The sequence below is a fragment of the Equus przewalskii genome, chromosome 10 (genome assembly GCF_037783145.1).
Source record: "Equus przewalskii isolate Varuska chromosome 10, EquPr2, whole genome shotgun sequence".
In the NCBI taxonomy this organism is placed as follows: domain Eukaryota; kingdom Metazoa; phylum Chordata; class Mammalia; order Perissodactyla; family Equidae; genus Equus; species Equus przewalskii.
This window is the reverse complement of record NC_091840.1, coordinates 19,625,257-19,644,554: the sequence shown is the minus strand read 5'-3', so window position 1 is coordinate 19,644,554 and position 19,298 is coordinate 19,625,257. Positions and strand designations below refer to the sequence as shown.

Below are 19,298 nucleotides of genomic sequence, written 5' to 3'. Positions count from 1 at the left end.
TACTGTCAAAGAGGTTTGACAAATAGTGAGCTAGTCTAACCACATCATGTTACACATGGGGAACTGGAGATGAGAGATGCTATTTTTCTGCCCAGGTTTTTCCTATCTGGGAGAAAAGGCACCCAACTTTCTCTGCGTTTTTTTATTCATAGGAAAAAAGCACTGCTTAGCCTAAGGGAGATAGTGCTGCCCTGGAATTTAAGGTATCTGGGGGCAGGGGTATGACCTGGAACTGCCTGTTTGCAGAACGACTCAAATCCTAATGCCACCCAATCATCTTCATGTGAGGGCACCTTGAGACCGTCGGCCCAATCCCCTGCTTTCTTAGGAACTTAAATCTTACCTCCTTTATTTGGAGTGGGCCACTATCCTCAAGAATATTCTAGTCAATTATACCTCCATAAAGCTGAAATTCATATAAATAAAAATAAAAGAATAGAATAGGATATTCCTAACATATAAATTTCTGGCCCTGGAAAGAAGTGCAACAAACACCCAATGCATAAATATAATCATCGTGGAACCTATAACTAGCTCACGACGGGTAATTTTTAAATGATGATTATCTTGCAAAAGTTAGACAATGCCGACATAAAAGCTAAGCATAAAAGAGTAAAAGAAAATCAACTGTGATAAGAATAAAAGAAGACCACTGCTTTGTAATGTAAGACATTTATTTTGGTTACAGTTTTAGTGTTTTAACACTGACTTGTGATACAGCAGACGTCAAACTTACAATTTTTTAAACCAGTTTGATATCTTCCCTTTTTCTGTCCAGAAAATTCACACTTTCAAATTACCCTAAAGCTGACAGGAGGTAAGTTAAGCTTCCCAGCAATCTGTTTTCCCACCCAGAGATGGCCTCTATTTTCAATCAGGATAAAGTCTTGACTTGGAAGGACCAGTGATTCATAACACTGGTTTTGTGACAAAGAAAATTTCCTGTGAGGAAAGCTCATATCTTCCTTATAAGATCAGTGCTTACTTTGATTAAGACATTAGCATTAACTTGTGACACAGAAGGCACAAACCGTCCATCACCACGGGTGGAACACAACGCCACCTGCTGGTCACCATGCTTTTACATCCCCTATAATTTCCAGGTGGTGTTAAATTCCAGGGAGGGATTCTTAGAAAACCCTACACTGTCAGAGCCAAAAAAGGACTTTAGAAGTCTCCTGGATGAGTCCCCTCCTTCGCTAGATGATTTCTGCTCTCAAGATAACTCAGAGCGGCAGGGAAACAGACCAGCCTGTGGAAGGTGTGCTGCTTTAGAACTGAGAAGAAAACCATTTGGTGCTTTAATTTTGCCCAGATGGGGGTCTGCTAGTCACAGAAAGGGATCAGGTCAGGGGAGGGGGCAAGGGGCACCCTGAGTTCCTAACCCATCACTTCCCAGGGGGTGGAAAGCTGTGCAGAAACAGCTTCCAGTCCCAGCTGGGCATGTGTTGGCTCTTACACAATAGAATTTGATTTTATTTTACATAAAGAACTAGGAGCTAAAACTTGTGAAGTAAATATGGGGTTTCTGGGACTAAAGACGATGAAGAAATTTCAAGTTATCAGCATAAAAGTAGCCCCAAAGTAAAGGCAGTAATTGTCCCAATGGCCTTTTCTCCTCACGTCCTCACAGAGAGGCCCTCGAGAGGTCCTGGGTAACTAGCCACATCACTCTGCTGGGTTTGCCTAAGTGGCTGTGGCTGCCGTGGGGTGACCACTGCCTGGGCGTGGGAGGGGAGCCCCAGCTCCAGCTCATGAGCCCCTTCCAGAAGCAGGGCAGAAAGCTCCGACCCAGGCATGCCACACGTTCCTGGAAGGAGAGCCACATACTCTAATCAAATCAGGAACCCACGCTCTCTACTTCCTTTTCCAGGAGCAGGGACAGGTGTGTGCCAACTCCGTCCCACCCTCGTCCAGGCCCTCTTGGCACCACAGCTTGAATCTTTGTACTCTGTCCAAAGCTGACTGGCCTTTGTGTGCACGGGCTGGTCAAAGACACGTGCAACGGACCTGGACGCTCCCGGGGGCTCATTTCTTGAGGAGTATAAGAGAAAGAATTCAGCTTCTGGGAGCCGCAAACCTGAAATCTTGCCTCAGCTCTGCCTTCGAGCCAGGCAACAACCCTGAGGGTCACACCCTTAATGATTCTGAAGCCCAGTTCCTTTTTTGTAAATCCATGAATAAGCTCTACCAACTTGACAGGGTTATTGTGAGTATCAAGTTAGATTGAGGGGCAAAGTTATCTGAAAACTGTGAAGTGAGGTACACAGTTTAGAGGGCGGCCATTTCATTTCGGTGGGTCTATCTGGGCAAGAAGGCAGATGCTGTGGTCACAGAGAAAAGGGGACGTCCAGGCTGCGCAGCGCTGCCCCCGCTGTGACGAAGACCATTAACACCTGTGAGGGAGGCCCTGGGACACGCCTGCTTCTCCTTGTCCTGGCTGGAAGCTCCCGGTCCACACTGAAAAAGGCACATTCCCCACCCCAATGAATTATAAATATTCAACAAAAGTCCCTGAGAGTTCACTCAGGTAAGACTTCTTCACAAATCCTTGATCTTACCATGAATTCAGGCTTCTGGGAGTTTGAAACACCCACCAGAACAACACCCCACATATATTTGGTGCTCAAAAAAAAAAAAAGTTTTAATTCCACAAACTTTTACCAGACACCTATGTGCTAGGCACAGGGGGCACGGCTGAGGACCACCTCTCTGCCTTAGTGCACCTGAAGACGACAGCACTGTCACTTCCCAGGATGACAATCATGCAACGTCCTAACAAGGTTCAAAGGGTTCAAAACAAAACTCCCATATTCTGACAAACATGCGTACACAAACGTGAGTGTGAGTGCTCGTGCATTCTGACAACATCCTAAAAAAAGTCCTAGAAAAGGTGGTTTCTTTTTGTTTGTTTGCTCTACCACCAATAAAGGCTCCATTTGGATGCTCCGCCATGTTTCATTTCTGCCTGGCTGAGTCATTTTTGCTCCCAAGCCTCCAGGATCTTCTCTGGCACCAGAGAGCCATCAGAACAACCTGTGAGTGGGCAGGCTATGAGCCTGGGGCCGTTCATCTCCCTGCTCGGCTGTCCTCTGGCTGTGTTTCTGAGAGACACACACCCCACACACACCCACACACACGCGCTGTAATTGGCCAACTTCCTCCTTCTGTTCTTGGAATAGCAACCGAGACAAAAAGCAGTTAGCACGAGTGGCTCGGGCTCGCCAACACTATAATTCAGGACAAAACCCTTGTAATTCTCCAAATGGTGGGGTTTTTAAATAGGCTGGACTTCAACACCCTGTTTTCTAAAAAAGAAAAATAAAACCATGCCCAAGGCATCGCTCTTCGAACAAACCAAGTGACTGAGGGCAGTCCAAGGGAAACAGTCTAAAGTAGTGGATTCTGAACTCAAGCCCTCCAAGACTCGCATTTTAAAAACTATTGATTTAGGAGTCCTCCAGGGGAATCTGTTTGCCCACCTGAGGGCCTCTTTCTTTAGATATCTTTAATCCTAAAGAAATAGTTAAAATGCTGGCTCTTTGTGGGAATTTCCATCCACTAACAACTGACGGCTACCCCCAGCTTCAGACCTCCTGACGTGACTCTGCCTGTGAGCAGAGTGTGGACGGCTGTGAGGAGACGGGGGGACAGACGTGGTGGGGAGAGAGGGGCCTGTGTTTGCATAGTTCCTTTGCATGGCTCGAGGCGCTGTGGTCCCCACTCAGGAGAGGACCCAGGGGTGGAAGGTGGGAGGCGGGGGAGGTCAGGAGGGGCCCCTGTGGGCGTCTCGAGCCTTACACTTCCACAGACCTCCTGCCCTGGGTCCTCCAGGAGAAGCATGCATGTCACAGGCCTTCCCCCTCTGCACCCCCACCTCAGGGAGAGGACATCATACATTACAGGCACAGGACACACCAGAAAGCAAGAATGCCCTCCTTAGTAAGCTCCTTTATGTGGCCCCTCCGAGGGGAAAGTGGCCCAGGGCTGTGTTGGGACAGACTTGTGGGCAAGTGCCTGGTGATGCTGGGAGCAGGGTACACTGTGTTTCCTAAACATGGCGGCTTGGGACACCTCAACCAAGGCCTCCCCCATTCGACCTCTAGAGAGGCAGTGTGGGTGCCCTAGAGTTTCAATTTCCCCTCCTTGACTAGTCTGTCATTGAGCTGGCAGAGCTGGGCCAGGAAACCATCGTTGGGGCCAATCTCACGGTTCTGCCTCACGATGCTCAGGGCAGACTTGACATCCATCTTCTGACGCAGCATGAGGTACGCGATAACTAGAGTTGGGGAGCGGCTGTAACCTTCACGGCAGTGGACAAGCACTCGGCCTGTGAGAAACAGGGGGACACGGTGAGCTGGGGCCATCCAATCACATCACAACTCTAGTCAACGCTCTTTCAGGAAATGCAAATGAAGACTACAAGGCAAGGCCATCGCGAACCCATCAGAATGGCTAAAATGAAAAAGATGGAAAACACGAGGCATCCGTGAGAAGGAGCAGCGAGGACTTTCACATGGAGGTGGGGAGGGTGTGGAAACTGGCACACCACTTTGGAAAACCGTGCAGCAGTATCTACTCAAGCTGAACACACGCAGCCCTACGGTCCCGCAGGAATGCGTGCACATTCGCCAAAGACACATTATTCATAACAGCCTCAAGCTGGAAGCTCTCAAAGGCCCGTCAATGGCAGAATGGATAAATAATAAGAATGAACAATCTACAACTTACCAGGAACAACACAGGTGAAACACACAAATAGGATATATTATGATTCCACGGAGTAGGAGAGCAGGCGAAACTGCTCCCGAAGTCTGGACAGGGGTCAAGGTGGGCGGGGGAGATTTGCGACTGGGAGGGAACACGCGGTGGGCTTTCTGGGGTGCTGGTGGTGTTTTGTTTCGTGATCTGGGGGCTGATACATGGGTGTGTGCAGTGCACTGATCCACACACTTGGTGATACGGGTACTTCTCTAAGAATTTTATATTTCAATCCAAAGCAAAACAATGAAAACAACCCAAATGTCCATCAACATGTGATGGATAAACCATCTGTGGTACAGCCATCCGATGGAATACAATGCAGCATTAAAAAGGAGTGAATTATTGATAAACAACACGGATGAAATCAAAATAATTATGCTGAGAGAAAGAGGCCAGACCAAAGAAGCGCACATTCTGTCATTCCGTTTATGGAAAATTCTACAAAATATACACTGATGTCTAATGATAGGAAGCAGACCAGGGGCCGCTTAGGAATGGAAGGCAGAGAGGGGTGGACAGAAGCGGTCCCAAAGGGACATGAGGAAAATGTGGGGGCTGATGGATATGCTCATTGTGTTGGTTGTGGTGATGGTTTCACAAGTGTATACATATGTCAAAACTTATCAAACCGTGTGCCTTAAATATGTGTAGTTTACTGAAGGCCAACTATAGCTCAACCAAGCAGTTTAAAAAGGAATAGGCATGTCAAATACAGACACAAACAATCAAAACAAACAAACACACACAAACACCCTCTCAGGGCTCCCCAAATGGCCACGAGGCCCTGCAGAATGTGGTCCCCACCTCCGACGGCACCTCCTCCTCAGCCTTCTCCCTGGATCCCAGGGCCCCGCTGCCTGCAACACCTCTTTTCCCAGGTGTTGGCTCAGATGTCACCTGCCCACCCTCCATAAAGCCACAAGCACCCCCCCATCACTTCTGCTCCGTAATCCCCTTCTCCCTCTTTATCGCTCCCACCCCCTGACAGGCCATATCTCTTTTTCACTTGTTTACTGTCATCTTTCCCTGAAATGTGAACTCCACAAGGCAAGGATGTCCATCCGTCTTGCCTCCTGCTGCATCCCCAGCATTCGGTGAAGGAAGGAAGCCATAGTGAGGAGATGCCGGAAGACATGATCAACAAAGTCCTGCGTGTTGCGGACTTTGCTGTGAGCCACAAGCCACAAGCCTTGGCTTCTCTCTATCACCTCCTCCTCCCCTTAGTTCTGGTCTCCATCACCTCTCACCTCTAGCCCCTCCACACTTCCAAACTGAGCTCTCGCTCCACCCTCACCACCTCCAATCCACTCTCCACCCAGCAGCTGGAAGGAGCTTTCTAAAACACAAGTATGACCTGTCACCATTTGCAGAGTAGGCTAGTCTCCAAGGTGTGGCTCACAAGGCCAAGTGCCTACAGCCTCAACACCTTTCCAGGGTTTTTCTCACCTCTGAGCCTTTGCACACATTGTTCCCTCTACCTGGAGCCTCCTTTCTCTCTTGGCTCCCTGGCAAACTCCTACTCATCCCTTAAGACCCCAATTCAAGTATTTCCTTTGTCAGCATAGGGATGTAGAACTCAAATTTTTGAAGTCATATGAATCTGGGTTTAAATTTTAACTTGCTTGTTGTGATGATTCAATGTGTCAACTTGGCTAGTCCATGATACCCAGTTGCTTGGTCCCACAGTAGAAGGTATTTTGTAGATGTAATTAACACCTATCATCAGTTGACTTTAAGTAAAGGAGATGACCCTTGATAATGTGCGTGGGCCTCGTCCAATCAGTAAAAGACCTTAAGAGCAAACACTGAGGCTCCCTGGAGAAGAAGGGTTCTGCCTCCTGACTAATACAGAAGTCCTGCCTGAGTTTCCGGCCTGTGGGTCTGCCCTCTAGATTGCAGATTTGGCAGCCCTACAATTGCGTGAGCCAATTCCTTAAAATAAATCATATACATTGCATTGGTTTTGTTTTTCTGGAGAACCCTGGCCAATACACTGGTTATTAACTCTATGACCCATCTAACCTCACAGTGCCTCAGTTTCCTCATCTGTGTTAAGAGGACCCACTGCACAGGTGTTGGGAGTTAATGGATGACATATAAAACCCTTAGGCCATGCCTGGCATACGTGAGCACTCAATAAATAAATACAGCCAACCCTAGGAGTCCTCTGGTGGCACCGAGTACCTCCTCGACCACAGCAGCCTGGCCCTGTGTTACGGTTGCCCACGCGCAGGTCTGCCCTCCTCTGCCACAGTCTGAGTTCCTCAAGGGCAAGGACGGTGGGGCATTGATTTTCGGATGCCCTTTGATCTCTAGCATACACAAGGGGCTCAACAAATATATGCTGACTAGCTGAGTGAATGATTTCCCACCAACATCTCTATGTAGGCATTCTTTAAAGGAAATCTGCCAGCCCAGAGTCAAACAGAGTCTCTTCTGTTCCCATCACGCTAGCCCCAAAACAGGACTCTCTTTTCCCAATGCCTTCCAAAGCAGGAAAGGGGAGTCCTCCACTTTCCTACCCATTCACTCTCGGGCCAGTGTACCCAAAGGATGCAGAGTGGGGCTTTTCCTGCCTCCGCCCTGGCAACCAGACCCTCTGCAGAGCAGCTGCCTCACCACCTGGAACATACTCAGCATGCCCGGCACTCACAGAGCCAAAGGGGAAGGAGAGGGTGTGACTGCCATCCTTCCAGGCTCCGCCCAGACGCCACCTCCTGCATGAGAGACAGGCTAGAATCTGGGGACAGGGCTGATCACGCTTCAGTAGGGGTCACTTCCCCTGGGACTGTTTGGGCTAGGGAGAAAGGAAGAGGCTGGAGGAAGCAGCACGAAGATAAAGGGAGTTGCTGAGAGACACAAGCTAAAAGCAGAAAGGGCAAGAGGCCCAGCCTGCTCAGCTGATGTCTGCCCTCTGGCCTTCTAGGATTTCTCTCCAGAACACCTTGCCCGATTGCCAGCAGCTCAGCAGTTCTGCTTCAGTCTTAGCTTACGTTTGGGACCTACCGTAAACATTTAAAAACTGGGCTGAAGTTTGCTGACCCCCAAGCTAAGCCAATCATGGCGGCCCCTTTGGCCTTGCCAGGTATTTATGTGACCCAACTCTAGCCCGTGAGATGTGAGGGGAATGCCATGGGGGCATTCCTGGGGAATGTTTTACCTGCTCTTAAAAAGAGAGAGAAATATGAGGGAAAAGAGGGCTGCCTCATCTTTTGTTATACTTTGTCCTTTTGGGAGGTAGTGACTGGATCTGCCATCTTGGGACCACTGGGGGAGTGCCATCACTGAGGGTGGCAGGAGAGAGAGAGGGAAAAGCACCTAGTCCTGATGCCACCATTGAGCTCCTGAAGCAACTAGCCCTGAAGCTCCCTCGCCTCAGGACTTCTTACGGTGGAAACAATAATTCTTCATTATTGAAGGTATTTGCATGGGGAAATTGACCCTTAGCCAAAGTCAAACCAAACACAAGGACCCCAAGGCTGCCACTGCGTGAAAGGTTTGTATGTCTTGTGTAACATGGGGCCACTCGACAGGCAGACAGGTGAGTGGAGAGAAACCTAAAGCTCCCAGCCATTCACCCCAGGAGAAAGCAAACAACAGGCTTTCCAAAGGAGGCTTGCTGTGGGCTTGTTTTCTAGAAAAAGTCCAGCCCAAGCCGCCTCCCAATGCTTCCTGGGCGACACGTCCCTTACCGTTCTTTTGAGCCAGGGCCTGGTCAATGAAGTCTGCAGCCCTTTCAAAGTAGGCGCTGAGGTTGAACTCCTGCGTGTCGTTGGCCTTGATGCCCAGGTAGGTGATGCCGGAGTCCTTGTAGAAGTTGGCGTTGGTGTTGACGTGCATGAAGGACCTGCCCTCGGCAGCGTTCAGGACATGGGTGATGCCCAGTTTCTGCAGCTTGGGGATATCCTGAGCCACAGACCTGACAGGAAACAGCAGCAGCGGATGATTAACTGACCCACTGGCAGCTCCAGGGGGAGGAAGATGGAGAAGATTCTAAGCCTCTTGGCAAAGCAAGGAACCCTCCATGCTCTGGCCCTGCCGGCTTGTCCCCGTCTTATGAGCCTCCTCCCTACCCCAGTCATATCTAATTACCAGCAGCCGCCCCAAATAGACTGAGCGGTTTCAGGCCCATGCTGTCCCTCTGCCTGGAACGCCCTTCTCCACCTTCTCCGTGGACATGCTCCCTCTCATTTTTCACCACCTTCTGCAGTATTTCCTGATCTCCCCTCCATTCCATTTGGCATCATGCTCTCCCCTATGGTGATAGGATCGCCAAGTGGCTAAAAGTGGGCTCTGGAGCCAGACTGCCTGGGTCTAAATCCAGCCCTGCGGCTTACCAGCCAGGCCACCTTGACAAGTCACTCAACCTTTCTGTGACTCAGTTTCCCTGTCTATAAAATGAGGATGACCACAGCATCTATCCCCTGGGGTTGTTCTGAGCATTAAATGAACCAATCTATAGACGGAGCCTGACCCCAGAGTCAGTGCTACTCCTCTGATGCTTGACTGTGCTTATTCACTTAGATGTCCAGGCTGTGAGCTCCTGAGGGAGGAACCCTGTCTGCTTCAGGTCTGTACGCCGGCACCTACCATGGCACCTGGCGCAGTAGATGCTGAGTGAAAACACAGTGAATCAGTGAAGAAGAATGCAAGCAGCACATCCCAGGCAGCCTCCTTCCTTGGATTATCAAATGCAGTAGCCCCTCTTGTGCCCCAGAGGGATCTCCCCTGCCCCAGTCCACTAGCCACGTTTCTGAAGCTCTCTAGGGTGAGTAAGCACTTGGGGAGCAAGTGGCCCCAACAGAACTACGGGGTTTACAAAACATTCGATCTGAATAGTCAAAGGGCTCCTTTATTTCATCCCACAACAACATCCCGATTCAAACAGCAGTTTACACTTTACAGAACGCCTTCTCCTACATGATCTAGTGTGCCTGTCACAGTGGCCCTGCGAGGAAGGAAGCAGAGAGCTTCAGCTCCGGCCCGGCAGGACAGCGGAAGGATGTGCACGCGCTCACACGGGCCGCTGGGCGGCAAAGCTGGGCGGAGACCGCCTTTCTCCTGACACCAGCCCTGCTCGGCCACCCCTCACTCTGCCTCATGCCCCATCAACTGCAAGTCCTGAGACCTAGAAAACATGGCTCATCCAGCTCCTCGCTGCCCTGGGAGCCTGATCAGGAGCCCTGATTTTGTTAAGGGGCTCCCGATGCTGGAGGAGAACTGGGTGCTCAGTGGATCATCCGTGCTGAGCGCCCCACCCCAACCCCTGGCTAAGTCAAGGTCAGATTTGCTTAGAGGGCAAGGGGCGTGTTTTCTGCAGGGGCCATCAGCACTTGCCACTCTGGCTGCCACCACGCGTTCACAACCTTGACTTCCACTTGGGAAGTGGCAACAGCTGAATGTGCCAAACTGCCCAAGAGAGCAGGCTTTCCAAGGCTGCCAAGGCCACTTGCTGCTTGGGTGCCTGGAAAAGTGGTTATCCTCAGAATTTTGCAGTTACTGAGGCCTTTGGCTGAGACTCTGGGACTGTTTTAGCCGTCTCTGCTCACAACACTGCACATGACTGTGAAGCAGTGGCTGATTAAAAAACAAACAACTAACTTTGAAGAGTCACCCCCATTCGTCTCCCTTCTCTAATACTACTTTGACATGCAACAAATTCACTATTATCATTACTATGAACGAACGCTGTAGAGTGCCTGACCCATAGTAGGTCTTCAATATGGTGAACAAATGTTGGAAGGGATGAGACCGTCCCCCATGAGGCTGGGACCTGCTTTATGGACTTCCCCTAGCTCTGTAGTGACCCCCATTTTTGTGACAGCCTTTAGCAGGGTAAGCAGAAGGTCCTGTCCATGATGGGGACACAGACATGAACAAGACATTGACCCTGTCCTCACAATCCCTCAGCCTCCACAAGGTTGGGCCTCCATGTCCTCCTGCGGAAAACGAGAGAAGGGTTAGTTCTCCGTTTCCAACACGCAGCCCCTGGGCCCAGGGAACTCTGGGCTCTGGTACCAGGGCCCTCAGGGTCTCATGAAAATCCATCCTGCGCCCTCCCGAGGCTGCACAGGCATTTCAACTGGTGTTTCAGCACCTCTCAGAATGGTTAACAACTGGTTCTCTCCCGCTGCTGAGAAATTCTTACTAGCAGTTTGGCTAATGGAAAATAGGAAAATCAATTTGGAGAGAAGAACTCTAAGTGATAAATAATAAATGCATTTCCTGGTGGTGAGAAGGCTGAGAGCCTTTTGTAAGTGATGGCTCAGTTCCTTACAGGATTTATCATTGGGCATCCTAGAGTCCCATGCATATCAAATCCTATCTGGAAAGCGGGAGAAGTAGCGCGGAAACCCCAACCCAGCTCTCTGGACCCCTCATTTGGAATATTTCGATTCCATGATCTGGCCTGCCCAGCCGGGGAAAAGCTCCACGCCCGGACTGTGACGTCAGCTCGTTGCCATGGCAGCGAAGGCAGACATTCCGCGGTGACCTCACTGCAGAACCAGGCAGCTGTCACATGACGCGCGGGGTCGGAGACCGGCCGGGCGACAGAGGGCCACCTGTTAAGTGAACCTGGTAGCCCCGACCCCGCCCAAGGCCGAGCCCTAGCGGGTGGCGGCTCTGGGCCGGACGCTGAGCAGGCCGAGCGGCCCCGGGGCTCCGCGCACCCCGCGAAAGGAACGACCGCGCTGGGCCGGAGCGGGGTCCACCCTTCCGCCCCACGCGCAGGGGTGGGCGGCGACTCCAGCCCCCGCCCAGCCCCCGCTCGTGCTCCGGGGGGGGCGACCACGCCCCGGCTGCCCCCGCTCGCGCCTGCCGACGCCCCCACCCCAGCTCTCGGGTGGGCGGGGCGCCCAGTGAGGGGCCGGCGGGGTCAGGGCTCGGGAGCAGGGACTCACGCGTTGCCCACGTAGATCCGCGGGGTGACCTCGTTGCAGGGCTGGCTCGGGAGGCTGTAGCAGCCACTGCCGTCCGAGAGCAGATCGTTGAGGTCCTGCACCGAGAGCTCGAACGGGCCCGACATGGCGGCGGCCGGGCCCTGCACGCCGGGGCAGCAGCCAGCGAGGGGAGAGCGGCCGGGTCAGCTGGGCGGGGGCTCCTGAGCCGGGACCCGCCCCGTCCCGCCCCGGAGGCGGGCCGCCGGGCGCGGGAAGCGGCGGAGCGCGGGCGGCCACGCGCGCTCCACTCCCGGACGGACACGCGCCGCCGGGCGCCGAGCAGACGCTCCCGAGACCCCCTGGGCATGTCTCCGGGGACGGAAGTGCCACCACTCTTGAGTTTCGGGGTCCTCTCCCACCCCTAGCTGAGGCATTTTCTCTGTTATTATAAACTGCGGAGTGCAGTCACTTCATTGGACCAACTGCAGGGCGCAGTAAATGTTCCTTTGATCAAGATACAGCCAAGTGTCGCTTATTTTTTTCAGGAACTGGGTTCCGCTTGTGAGCTCTAGCTCTGCCTGCTGCGGACCAGCGGCGTTGGCATCACCCAGGAGCTTGTCAGAAATGCAGAATCTCCGCCCTAGCTCAGAACCAAATGAAAACGTGCATTTTACAGGACTCCCTGGGGATCCCCGGGAGGGTTAAAGTTGGAGAAGGCCAACTCCGAGACATGTTTCTTTCAATATTCATTGAGAGTCAGCGTCGTGCTTAGACGCTTGGGCTCTGTGCAACTGGCCTTGGAATTCTGACCCTGGGAAATTACTTAACCTCGCTGAGCTTGTTTGCTGAAAACAATAAGGGTAATAATAATAGTGGCTAATTCCTAGGGTCGTTTGGAAGATTAAATATGACATTCAGGAAAAGCGCCCAACACTACATACTGAGCACTTAGCAGGTGTGTACTCTCTCTCTCTACATCAGCAAACGTGTGGAGCACCCACGAGGTGCTGTCTGTACCCTGGGCTAGTGTGGGGATGAATCAAGCCCCTCTGCAGCCCTTCCTGGAGCAGCTGCCAGCCCACTATGAGCCACACAGTGTCAACAACTCATCCTTTACTGGGGTCATACTAGGAGCAAGAGACAGTCTCTGTCCTCCCCCACTGCCATGAAAATGGCACATTCTCCTTCCTCCAAAAGGCAAATATGGTCCCCAGAATTCAGGAAACCCACATCCTGAGCCCTGCTCTGCCACTAACTTGGTTCGTGAACAGCTTGGCTGCTGCTCTGGACTTCAGTTTCCTCATCTGCAAAATGAAGAAATTGGATCAGATTATCCTTAAGGTCATCTTTCACCTCCCCAAAAAGCTTGTGGTTGCACACCTTCAGGGAAATCATTGCAGTGGAGACTAGAAGACTACTTAGCTTATAGGCCAGGGTGTGTACAAGGCTGGATTTCTCTCCCCCCGACCCCAACCCAGCGCCTTCCCACCAGGCCCAGAACACCACGCTTTTTCCCCTTGGTGTTGGTGGCATCTGCATTCCAGGCAGGTGGGAAAGCTTCTGAGTCTCACCCTTCGTCTTGACTTGGACCCAGGTTGGCTTTCAAAGAGAAGCCCAGGGGTAGCTGGACATGCTCTGCTGCTCCTCCTCCTTCCCCAAGAGCTGTCCCTGATGTCATAACTGGGTAACTATGACAACCCATCAGAGGGACAGTGGAGTACCTCACAGAGGAGCCTGGGGGCCTCATTCCTGAAGTGAGACTAGGAAGGGAAGATGAACAGTTCCCTGGATTATCTAGCCTACCCTGTAATCGTCTCGAATCATAGGCAGAGCACAACCTTCAGGAAGAAACTGGACTTTGGCCACTACATATTTCACAAGAATCGAATACAAATAGGTATGTGGGCTGTTTGGGCTGGACACTGCCATTAGAGGTTCTGGAAGTGTCCACCTTAGAGATATTGACGGGAAATCAAACCAGTGCACAGCTTTGCAATGATGCGGTCTTCTCTGCTGACTTGGGTCAAGAGGACATTAGCGTCAGTGACAAAATTGATCTTCTGCCAGGGAGTTCATTTGATGAAAATGCTCATTTAAACTCTTGAAAGCTAAAGGGAGCTAGAAAGAGGGTAGGACTTCAGCACTCAGTACCCAGGCTAGTCATCCTGGGAAGGGCGGGGGCGGGGGGGTGGGGCGGGGAGGCTCTTTCACTGGATTCAAAGGACATCTATTTCTGTAAATTTTACTTTTTCTAGCCCTCACCATCCTTTCATTTCTGCTCAAAAGTCTTCAAAGATGTCAGTTTGGGAAATTAAGCTAAACTAAAATTCCTGAACTGGACTAAGGTCAGAATTTAAAATCGGAATGCTGACTAATCGGGGCTGTTGTCTAGAATGTTAGTAGGTTTTCTGAGGCTGCTCAGACTCCCGTGACTCAACCGTGCTCTCTCTCATCCTTCTCCAGTGAAGCCTACTGTCGATACCAAACCTCCAGTGGCACACACACATCACATCTTAAAACTGAGCAAACTACAGGTATTCTTGCCATCCGCAGATGTTCTTTATTTTTATCTATGTCCTAAAGAGGTCCAGTTTCCCAGAGCCTTCTAAATACTCACCTAACCCAAAGATTCGTCCATTCTCCTCCTCTCCATAAACACTACCCCATTTCCCAGTCTCTACTGAGGCCCTCCATTTTCCCCTTTCCCACAATCCCAGAGGAGAAGGATGCTCAGCCACTGTGTTGGAGCAGCGTAGCAATGACGTCACTGGTGGGGTGGGTTTTCTTTCCAGAGCGAACAAAAGAGAATCGACAAAATCGAATATGAAAACAAGCAACTGTGTCAGAAAATCGCGAATGCTCATCGCGGCCCTGCCAAGGTGGATTGCTGGAATGAATATTTTTCCAAGAGGTAACGTTCTTTCTCTTTATTTCATTAGTGGAAAGTCAAAGTTGACTTTCCCCTTGTTGGGTTGTAGTGGAGGTTCTCCTGAGCGGGAGGAATACAGAAATTATCTTGAGGGATAACCAAAGAGACCATGTTAAGGAGAATGAAAGATACCAAAAAATGGGGACCTTTCTCTAGCCTTGAGCTAACTTTCATTTCATCTAAGAGACTTTTTGGGGTCCTATTCAGAGTTTGTCAAAAGAAAGCACTATATACTTTCGTAAAATGATGAATATAGCTGGGACTACGACGCAGCCTTCTTGAAATAGTATCTACAGATATTTCCTGAGCAACCACTATGTGCTGAGCAACAGGAAGACAGAGATGACATGAGCTGTCTATCTCCCAAACTCAAAGAACTTGAGGTTTGGCAGGGAGACACTTGTATAAATAATAAGGCGTGTGGTCAGGGCGACAAAAGAAGTGTACGCAAGGGAAAGAATTTGGCGGGTGTGTGTGTGTGTGTGTGTGGCAGGCAGTGCCAAGATGCCTTTGTTGTATCCTTGCGCATCTGAAACAGAGTTGAAAGCTGAGGGGAGTGAGGTAAACCAAAACTTGTCATCCGCCATTTGTGATTTATCCACAGGCAAGACCTTCCCCCAGCTTGTAAACCAGACGTTCTCAATCGTGGTTTCACATAATTCCTGGGGAGCGTTTACAAAATGCCGATGCCTAAACTCCACCCTAGATCAATAAAGTAGAATCTTCTAGTGAACAGCAGGGTTGAGAACCACTGACGGAAACCTGTAAATGCTTTGCATGTTTCCCAGAGTGCAGTCTGGCTCAACATGGGGGCAGGGTGTCAAGGCTCAGCAGGAGAGTTTGTTTCCTGCTCTCAGGCAGCCTAGGTTTATGACATCACAACTTCATCTCCCCCACTCCCATCCAAGAGGAGAATTTTATTCTTCATGCGTCTTGGGGTTTTGTGTTTTTCAGCTTAAACAGAGAAACAAGGAACCGGGAGCTAGTGAGAATCACGGTGGAAAACCAGGGCATTCTGAAGAGGCTTGGTGATCGCAAACCCCACTATGACCGCAAGTCATCCGAGATAGACTGGCAGGCACGTGGGCACTCTGTGATATTCTCGGGTGTGCACAGAGTTGGTCTGTGTTCAGAGTAGAGTTAGTCTCAGGAGGACCCCTAAGGAGCTGAGGGCGAGATCATGAGAAATGCAACAGTCAGTAAAGGAAAAACCACCCAGAGCAAACAAGGCTGACGACGGGAGCAAACCGTCCCCAAGCTAAGAAGATCTCCTTGGTAGCAAAGCCAGTATGCGTCAGTTTCAGAAAATACCTGGTAGCATCTTCCCTCATCCCTTAATTCATTAAGAAAGGCTGAAGAGGGGCTGGCCCCGTGGCGGAGTGGTTAAGTTCGCGCGCTCCGCTGCAGGCGGTCCAGTGTTTCGTTGGTTCGAATCCTGGGCGCGGACATGGCATTGCTCATCAGACCACGCTGAGGCAGCGTCTCACATGCCACAACTAGAAGGACCCACAACGAAGAATATACAACTATGTACCGGGGGGCTTTGGGGAGAAAAAGGAAAAAATAAAATCTTTATAAAAAAAAAAAAAGGCTGAAGATACAAGCTAAGAGGATGAAGGGTATGGGATTCAGATGTGGTTGATTTGCTTCCACAAATGATCCTTCAAGCCTTCTACAGTGTTTTTAGGAAGCTTCACTCCCTGGCTTTCGTCTGTAAGCCTTTTCTAAGCCATCTTTAGGATTTAAAACTTTAACTTTCACACCAGTATCCTGGCATTGACATACATCTTTCTGATTTTTTTTCCCTTCAAGAATTCAAGGCGCTATATCAGAAATACAACAAGATATCTTCTCTCCCAAGAGGAATAGGTATGTCTTAACACAGCTGCTCTTTATTACAGAACACGGCGATCACAGCTGGGTCCAGAGAAGGAGGGGCCCAGTGAAGGGGTGCGTTTTGCCCTTCTGTACTATCGACTGGTCATACATTCAGGGAACCGATAGCCCTGCCTTTGTTTCCTCTCTCTGTACAAATAGGAAATGACTGTCTTTTGTCACCAGCTTTGAGGCTTTACATGAGTCTAAGGGGAAGTGATTTGTTCCAATAAGACTTAAACAGGAGGTCTCATGGCTTTAATGTTGTGCCAAAGTTACATGACAGGTCTCTGCACTATTCAGAACTACTGTTGTGTTGGCATTCTATAATATTTAACATTATTAGTAATGACTATATTTTTCCCCCCGGGGAGAAGGATAAATGGACATTCAGACTTTCCAAAGAATAGTTCTGTATAATTGATGGTTCTCCATTTCTCTCCCTCTCCTCTCTCTCAATACAAGGTTACTCACCGTGGAAAAGATACAAGAGGAGGCCCTAGGATTCCTTAGCCGCTTAGAATCCCAAGACACTTCTAAGTGGCTGAATGTTCCATCTTAGGATGCTACAATAAAACTTGGAACATAAAATGAGTAAGTTACATTTAAGGTGCCCAAAGGTTTTAAGTCTCACCCCAAAATGGAGACAGAATGGGGCAGACAGAAGGAAAGATGCAACAAGCATTTTTACTTAGGGCTATGAAAAGAAGTGTTAATGAGAGAGAGACAACTTTTTAAAACATACACCATCACCACTACCATCCTGGGGGGAAGAAAAGATGGGGTGATGATCCAGCCACAAGTTCAGCTCTGTCAAAATGGAAAACAAAAGCACACGGCAAAGTTAAGGTTCAGACAACACAGAGAACAAATGCCATTAGTTCCTCTGAATACACAGAAGTGGAAAAGAATGCTTCATTGAAGTTTCCATGTATCTTGTTCATTTATAGGGAGCAGCAACAATGAAAATGTCAAAAAAATCTCAAAACATATAGCAAGGCAATGTTGCATGGCTTCTATGACTGGTCATGCTGGTTTTGAGCCGGACTTTTTAAACCTTTTATTTTGAAAGGGAGTAGATCTTAAGTCTTAAATGTTAAATCTTAAAATAAACTTTTTTATTTTAAAATAATTAGATTCACAGGAAGTTGCAAATAAACGTACAGAGGGGCCACCTGCACCCTTCCCCCAGCCTCCCCCCCACAATGTTAACATCTTGCATAACTATAGTACACAATATCAGACCAGGAGGTTGACATTGGTACAATCCATAGAGCATATACAAATTTCACCAGTTATCCATGCACTCATTTGTATGTGTGTGTACAGCTCTATGCAATTGTATCACATTTGTAGCTTTGCGTAACTACAACCACATTCAAGGTGGTTAACTGTACCATTATCAAAAGACTCCATTGTACCACCCCTTTTAACCACAGTCACCTTCTTCCTCCCATCCCTAACTCCTGGCAATCACTAATCTGTTTTCCATCTCTATAATTACGTTATTTCATGAGCGTTACATAAATGGGATCATGCAGAATGTATCCATTCTTTTGAGACTGGCTTTTTTCATTCTGTATAATTTCCTTGAGGTTCATCCAAGCTGTGTGTACCAATAGCTCATTCCTTTTTATTGCTGAGTAATATTCCACGGTATGGATGTACTACAGTTTATTTAACCACTCACCCATGAAAAGACATTTGGGTAGTTTCCTGTTTTTTGACCATTATGAATAAAACTGCTATGAACATTTGTGCACAAGTTTCTACATGAAAATAAGTTTGATTTCTCTGAGATAAAGGCCCAAGAATGCAATTGCTGGGTTGTATGGTAAGTCCATTTTGAAGGGAACTACAAAACTATTTTCCAGAGTGGCTGTACCATTTTACATTCCCACCAGCAATGAATGAGTGATTCAGTTTTTCCACATCCCCATCAGTATTTGATGTTATTGCTATTGTTTATTTTAGTCATTCTAATACGTGTGTAGTGACATCTCATGTAGTTTTAACTTGCATTTCTCTAATGATTAACGAACTTGAACATCTTTCATATGCTTATTTGCCATCTGTACATCCTCTTTGGTGAAATGTCTGTGTATATCTTTTCCTATTTTCTAATCAAATTATTCTTTTTTTTAATATTGAATTTTGGGAGTTCTTTATATATTACAGATACAAGTCCTTTGTTGGATATGTGATTTGCAAAATATTTTCTCCCAGTCTGTAACTTCTCTTTTTGTGTTCTTAATGGCGTCTTTCATAGAGCAAAATATTTTAATTTTAATGACATCCAATTTATCAATGATGAAACCATTCGTATCTTGAGTGTATCAGTGTCAGTATCCTGGTTGTGATTTTGTGCTATAGTTTTGCACTGTGCTACCCACTGGGGGAAACTAGGGAAGGGGTACACAGGATCTCTCTGTCTTGTTTCTTACGCACACGTAAATCTGCAATTATCTCAAAGTAAAAAGTTGAAAGAAAAAAATCAGTAAGTCCAAATATAAATTCATCATTAATGAATTTCTAGTTTCTATTCTAGTATTTAATGAATTCTACTAATTAATGAGATGAACTAGTTCCAGTTAATCTCAGTTTGAGGAACCATCATTCTTCTAGACATCCAGCTTAGAAACCTGGCCGTCATCCTTGACTTCACTCCCTCCCTCCCTTTTATCCCTTCCCCTCCTTGTATGTTTTAAATCTACCAGGCCTACTTCTCAGTCTCTGTATGTGTTACTGCTCAGATTTCAGCCACTTGTGATTTACGACCAGTATGAGTAACACAAAAATATGCCCATATCACTTTCTAGCGTAACACCTTCAGTGACTTGCCATTCTTT

The 19,298-nt window shown here is 48.7% G+C and overlaps 2 protein-coding genes across 3 annotated transcripts; one reads left to right on the top strand and one right to left on the bottom strand.

Moving 5' to 3' along the window:
* Positions 1–656: 656 nt before the first annotated feature.
* Positions 657–13,340, bottom strand: DUSP3 (dual specificity phosphatase 3). 2 transcript variants are annotated; one of them, XM_070560395.1, is made up of 5 exons: positions 13,217–13,340; positions 12,902–12,949; positions 11,667–11,806; positions 8,457–8,683; positions 657–4,330 (listed from the first exon to the last, which is right to left on the bottom strand). In XM_070560395.1, the coding sequence occupies exons 2-5, from the start codon at positions 12,947–12,949 to the stop codon at positions 4,125–4,127; spliced, it is 621 nt and encodes a 206-aa protein (XP_070416496.1). In that variant the 5' UTR covers positions 13,217–13,340; the 3' UTR covers positions 657–4,124. The 2 variants fall into 2 exon arrangements, with proteins under 2 accessions (XP_070416496.1, XP_070416497.1); XM_070560396.1 differs by lacking the exon at positions 12,902–12,949 and having other exon boundaries at positions 13,217–13,315.
* On the top strand, positions 13,227–18,996 carry CFAP97D1 (CFAP97 domain containing 1). The gene is made up of 6 exons (XM_008542410.2): positions 13,227–13,542; positions 14,109–14,179; positions 14,438–14,556; positions 15,529–15,652; positions 16,387–16,443; positions 16,915–18,996. Exons 1-5 carry the CDS (start codon positions 13,419–13,421, stop codon positions 16,441–16,443), a joined length of 495 nt encoding a protein of 164 aa, XP_008540632.1. The 5' UTR covers positions 13,227–13,418; the 3' UTR covers positions 16,915–18,996.
* Positions 18,997–19,298: the final 302 nt, after the last annotated feature.

Excerpts from the sequence above, each read along its gene's own strand:
- DUSP3 (XM_070560395.1), bottom strand. The coding sequence starts at position 12,949 with ATGAGGAAACTGAAGTCCAGAGCAGCAGCCAAGCTGTTCACGAACCAA. Across the intron at positions 8,684-11,666 it reads CGGATCTACGTGGGCAACGC|GTCTGTGGCTCAGGATATCC; the intron begins GTGAGTCCCTGC and ends GTTTCCTGTCAG. Across the intron at positions 4,331-8,456 it reads GGCCCTGGCTCAAAAGAACG|GCCGAGTGCTTGTCCACTGC; the intron begins GTAAGGGACGTG and ends TGTTTCTCACAG.
- CFAP97D1 (XM_008542410.2), top strand. The coding sequence starts at position 13,419 with ATGAACAGTTCCCTGGATTATCTAGCCTACCCTGTAATCGTCTCGAAT. Across the intron at positions 13,543-14,108 it reads CAAGAATCGAATACAAATAG|TGAAGCCTACTGTCGATACC; the intron begins GTATGTGGGCTG and ends ATCCTTCTCCAG. Across the intron at positions 15,653-16,386 it reads CATCCGAGATAGACTGGCAG|AATTCAAGGCGCTATATCAG; the intron begins GCACGTGGGCAC and ends TTTCCCTTCAAG.